Genomic DNA, 6134 nt, shown 5'->3' with positions numbered 1-6134 from the left:
AAGATTTGTATTAATAAAATCCAACAAATAGATAGAGGTTAATCTTATAGCCTTAATCAATAGGTGTTTAGTTATTCATGGCAACACAAGACATACAAAAGAAATAAAACATATTTTAAGAACACAAGTTGAGGAGAGAGACTTCTCTTGATGCTCTTAGCACTTTCCTTCTTCTTGAACCGCCAAGTTATTAATGAGAATTTTTGAATGAAAAATCTTGTATTTATTGCCATATTTCCAGCTGGGTTTGGATTGAGAAATGGACATTTCCTCAAACTCACAGATAAAATACATCAAAAATCAATATTTTCCCAGAACAACACGTGTTGTGCGTGGAGTGATGCATGAGGCACGTAGCAGCACACAGAAAGCAGATTGCTCTCTATCCCAATTGCCAGGATTTGTGAGGCACATGTGAGGTGTGTGGCCTCAACCTCTAGTGTTGATTTCACCTTTTTCTTCATTTTTTTTAGTATTTTCTTTCTTCACTTAAGTCTTGGGACATGAGACAAAATTTCACCAACTTGTAATGTCTTCATAGGTTTCTTGAACTTCATTCCAGTTCTTTCAAAACCTCCATGAGGTGTTTTGTTTTGCTAAATTACATGATTTTTTCACTACAAGACTCAAAACACCTAGAAAATTGTTTTGTTTAGGGAAAAAATAAAATGACATGACTTGATTTGAAAACATTACAAAATATCCCTTAAACCTTGATCAACTTCTCTAAAACTATTATTTATTAACTCAATTAACTACTAAAAAGACTGAAAAACATGCTGAAAATAACGTAAGATAACCTGTCATCATAAGACTAAAATCATACCACTAAACTAGCACATATATGTCAGGAAACATCAATTAAAATTACATTCAAAATTGAAAGTGGCACTCTTGTTGACATAATTATTATTTTTACAAGAGTAAATTACACTTTCCCCTAAAAGAAGCTTGAATTACACTCCCCTCCCCTCTTAAGTTAAAATATACACTCCCTCCCCCCCCCCCCCCCCCCCCCCCCCCCCACCCCAATAATTATTTGAGTAAATTACACTCCTCTTCCTTCAAAGATGCTTGAATTACACTCCCTTCCTCTTCTATGTTAAAATATACACTTCCCTCCCCTCTTATTCAAAATATATTTGAAAACATTTCACTCCTCTCCCTTAAGAGAAGCTTGAATTACATTCCCCTCATCTCTTATGTTAAAATCTACACTTTACACCCTCAACAATTTTTTTTAATTTCTAATAATCTAGAAAAAAAATAATCTAACCCACATCGAATAAAATACTATTGTGGGTATATTTTAGTTTAATCAAAATTTAAATACATATTTTTCGCAATTTTTTATTCACAATTTCATTAACATATAGTTTTAAACCCTATTATAAAATATGAAACAACAAAAAATAAAATTAAAATATGTGAAAATTTACTAAAGACAATAAAGTATAGTTATTAAAATTTAATTTTATACTCTAAATTATAAAATTTATAGCAAAATATTTAAATTTAATTATCATTGACATTTAAACAATAAAGTATAGTTATTTAAAATTTAATTTTATACTCTAAATTATAAAATTTATAGCAAAATATTTAAATTTAATTATCATTGACATTTAAATTATGAAGAAACAAATTTATTTTTCTTAAATGGTGGTTGAAAATTAGTATATATCATAAAAATATTTATTTATGTTAAAGTAGATTAATGTGTAGTGCATATTTAATTATTAAGGGATGGAGTTGTAATTCAAGCATCTTATAAGGGATGGGAGTATAAATTTTACGTTTCGATGGAGTGTAAATGTGTAATTCAAGTTTCTCTTAGAGGAGGAGAGTGTAATTTACTTTTTTTTTTTTACAAATGTGACAATTATTATGTGATCAAGTCCAATTTTAATATTTTTATTAATTTAAAAAAATAATGTGTGGTTTCTTAAAAAATAAATAAAGTAATGTGTCGTGTCAAATTAAGATACTTAATTTAGCATTTATGTAAAGTATCCAATCCAATTTAATTTAATAGCATTTAATTGATAAAGAAATAAAAGTAGAGAAAAACCATTTTTATTTACTATAAGGAAAATGATAATAAGTAATTATTTTTAAAAGTATAATATATTCTATTTGTATTTGTGTATTAATTCAATTTTTTAAATAAGAGTTGAAAATTTGTTCTTTTTTTTTTTGCACAAAATTTCAATTTTTTTATTTAATACAACACAAAATTTCAATTTTTATTTAACAAATGTCCTAAGATAAAATTTTTTTTTAAAAAAAACTAGGAAATGGAAAATTTCATTAATAAAAGTGACACTAGCAACTATATTACAACTGTCCTAGGTGGGATTAAAGCTCTATCCCTTGATGTTACATAATCAAGATCTAACTACCAAAACAACCTTTAATATATTATAATTGAAGGAAAAATCTTTGTAAAATATGTATATCGGTTAGACAAATTGAGTCCATTTAAATTCACATAAAAATAATCAAAGATTAAATATATTTTTCATCCCTACAAAATTATCAACTGGAGAGACTATTCTCTCGAGTCAGGTTGATGCGTAATTAGTTACTAAATTACAAACTTTTATATTTTGTCCCCATAAAAAAGTAACACTTTGTTGTCCCTATATTCAAATATGAAAAATTAACATGGAAAATATATTGAAGTTGATTTAATATGATAAAGTGACATGAACTAAAATAATAAATGTCTTAGGTACCAAATTCAATAAAACAATGGGTATGAGCTGTCCACGACTATCAAATTCAACAACCCCCGTATTTTATTTGTATATATAACACATAAATCAAGACTTAAAACATCTCATAACTTTTTATTGTCTTTATTGTCTTACTATTATCTTGAGTAAGAATGGCGCCGAAGAGGCCATCAAGAGGAAAACAAAAAGTAAAGTTGAAAAAAATTGAGAGTAAGAATGATCTCTTTGTTGCATTTACAACGAGAAAGTCTGGAATTTACAACAAGGCCTCTGAGTTAACAACACTTTCAGGGGCCTCTGTTGATATTCTCATGCTTTCTCCAACGGGGAAACCATTTTGTTATGGAGAACCATCTTCTGAATCTATAAGAAAAACTAGTTTGAATGATGAAAATCCTTCAACAGAAGAGGAAATGATGAAACTGGAGATTATACAGCAAAATGAAAAAAATGATGATTTTTTGGATAAAAAGCATGCTGCGGAAGCACAACGTAAAAATTTGAAGATGTTGGAAAGTTCTGGATATTGGTCGATACAAGAGGAAGATGTTAAAAGCTACCAATATGATCAAGTGAAAGAAATTGACAAATCCTTAGTTGTTGTCGCAAATAAATTGATAAATAATCTCTTGAAAAATGAAGGAGAGCTTAACCCTCGTGGTAAGTGTACATCTTCTGACTAACTATGTGTTATATTTGATCTATTAATGACGTCAAATGATTTTATGTCATCCTTTTTGTCTAATTATTTTAAGTGAATCTGGTTATAATTTTTTGTAGTAATTTCTACCATTGAGGAACTGAATGGAGTCAAAACAAATCCTCCTTATGTCATTGAGGACATCAACAAAGATCATGAAGTTGGTGCAAGTAAGAATTCTCATTCCTGTTTTATTTTTTATTTTTTTTGCTTGACATTTACTAGGCATGCAAACATTTACTTTTAATATTTCATGTGACAAATCTAGCATATGTTATGTATTGTCGTTCCTTTCATGGATTCAATCTTTTTTATCCAAAAGGTAAAGGTATGGTGGCTAATCCTTCTCATGATATAGAAACACAAGGAGTCAACCTTATTGGTGCAAGCGGAGGATATGGAAGTGGTGTTGATCATGCTTCTCCAGATATATGATCAGATAAACATGGACTGGTCTCAACTATAGCTTCAACTATTTTATCATTTGGATGGTTCCTGGTTTATATTTACTTGTATTGTGTCTCAACTGTGTTATTGGTTTTTCCTTATTATTTTTGTGTGGTCTTTTTCTTTGTGTGGTTGTATTGTGTTTGAATTACAGTTTATTATGATGTATTTTTTTAAAATTTTGATAATGATTCTATTTGGTTGGAATACTGTTGTACTTTTTAAATATAAATTTTGTTAGTCATTATAAAAATATGATCGACTTACAATTTAATAATAATAATAATAATAATAATAATAATAATAATAATAATAATAATAATAATTATTATTATTATTATTATTATTATTATTATTATTATTATTATAACCGATGGTTGTTGACTCCAGGAGACTGTGTTAAACTCCTACAAGACAACAAATCTTAGTTCAAATCTCATTTGAAGAGATATCCGTATTTAGTGTCAGCTATGCTTAAAGAGTTATTTAAATCATTTTTTTCAATAAAAAGAATTATTTAAATCATGAAAATGATAAATTAAAACAGCTACGCTTAAAGAGTTATTTAAATCATTTTTTTCAAGAAAAATAATTATTTAAATCATGAAAATGATAAATTAAAATCATGAATATTTTCAATAATGGAGAAAACATAAACTTAATTTATTTAGCATATAAAATTGTTTATAATAAATAAATATGTATATAAGGTAATTTAAAACTTTGTTATTAATAATGTTCTAAATAATATTTAGCATATAAAATTGTTTATTAATAAATAAATATGTATATATGGTAATTTAAAACTTTGTTATTAATAACGTTCTAAATAATATTTGTAAACGTTCAAACTTTGTTATTAATAACTTCTTAAATAATTATTCTTGTTTTTTTCTAATGAATTATTATTAATTTTTGTTCTTATCTAATAAATATAATTAGGTCTTATTTTAATCCATTGGCAATGAAACAATTGAAGTTGTTGATCATTGTTGTTTTTAGGATCAAGTAATTTTTTTTTTCTGTTTTGAATCTCATACTTGTATATTGATTGATACTATTTTGAAATATTTAAAGGCTTAATTACGCAAATCGGCCTTGCAAATAGGAGTCATTTGGGTTTTCGTCCCTGTAATTACTAATCCTTTCAAACACATGTAATTACTAATCATTTTTAACTTCGTCACTAAGGTAATTTTCTTGTTGTTGTGATATGTATTTGTTGACGTGTCCATTGTGACTAGGATAGAATGATGCTGAATCATTAAAAACTAAACTAAATGGATGCATATGCCGTTATTTCTTCCAGGCAAAAAAGGGGGAAAATTACCTATCTTCTTCCATTAACAAGAAGATAGTGTCTTCCTCTCCACCATCATTTCTCCACCTCCAACTTTGGCCAAAATGATGGCGACAAGGACAAAGAAACCTCGCTAACACCTTATGAGATCTTATAAGTCCCTCAAACAACAACCAATGTCAAACATAGAACTTCCCCTCTCCCTTTTTTGCAATAAACCGAATCCGTTAGTGACATTATTAGCAAAATTCAAAGTTTCTGTAACCAAACCAACACACTAATTTCCAATGATGCATCATCACAAATGGAGCCAAATCTTGTTTCATGAGATGCACATCAAATTTCTGAATCGGAAGGAAAATTCCATCGCGAAAATTGGTTCAAAATCGTCGAAATTCGGCGGTGGTGGCGATGGTTGTGGGATTGAACTTGACATGATCTACAAAAGTTTAAATCAACTAAAAAATAAAACGAATCTAACGCAGTCTATTTGTAGTTGAAATAGTAATAGTAATTAATACAACAATGGAAACGCAATCTAGTAAAAATAGATATTGTCAAACATGGTGACTTGTTTGGCTTAAAGTGAATAGTAGAGTGGTGGAATGGGAAAACTAGCATGGTAGGGTGGTGGCCATGCAACTAATCTAATAAATCTTTGTTGACAGCTCGAATAAAAACACACATTCTTCAGCTTCCATCCTTTTTGGCTACTAAAATTGCAGAAACAACACAAGAGCTAACATTTTCCTATATTAGTCCTTTCTAAAACAATTCTTCAACCTGGTGCGTGATTTCAGCATGCTCTTGTGGACTCATTCTATAAGCTGGTATGTTAGGAATGACAGCTTCGGGAATAAAGTCAATAGCATGTTGAATGTCTCGCATCGGAGACAATCCTTGACAAACGTCTTCTGGTACAACATCTAGGAATTCACAGAGCATTTGT

At 28.6% G+C, this 6134-nt stretch overlaps 1 protein-coding gene across 2 annotated transcripts; it reads left to right on the top strand.

Annotated features, from left to right (window-relative positions):
* Positions 1 to 2874: 2874 nt before the first annotated feature.
* Positions 2875 to 4027, top strand: LOC146930042 (agamous-like MADS-box protein AGL29). 2 transcript variants are annotated; one of them, XM_085708273.1, is made up of 3 exons: positions 2875 to 3398; positions 3519 to 3608; positions 3797 to 4027. In XM_085708273.1, exons 1-3 carry the CDS (start codon positions 2891 to 2893, stop codon positions 3871 to 3873), a joined length of 675 nt encoding a protein of 224 aa, XP_085564399.1. In that variant the 5' UTR covers positions 2875 to 2890; the 3' UTR covers positions 3874 to 4027. The 2 variants fall into 2 exon arrangements, with proteins under 2 accessions (XP_085564399.1, XP_085564398.1); XM_085708272.1 differs by having other exon boundaries at positions 3761 to 4027.
* The last annotated feature ends 2107 nt before the right edge of the window (positions 4028 to 6134 follow it).

Source organism: Medicago sativa, chromosome 4, assembly GCF_051527215.1.
Source record: "Medicago sativa cultivar Bolivia chromosome 4, Bolivia_mono, whole genome shotgun sequence".
NCBI lineage: Eukaryota > Viridiplantae > Streptophyta > Magnoliopsida > Fabales > Fabaceae > Medicago > Medicago sativa.
This window is presented reverse-complemented; position numbering and strand designations above follow the sequence as displayed.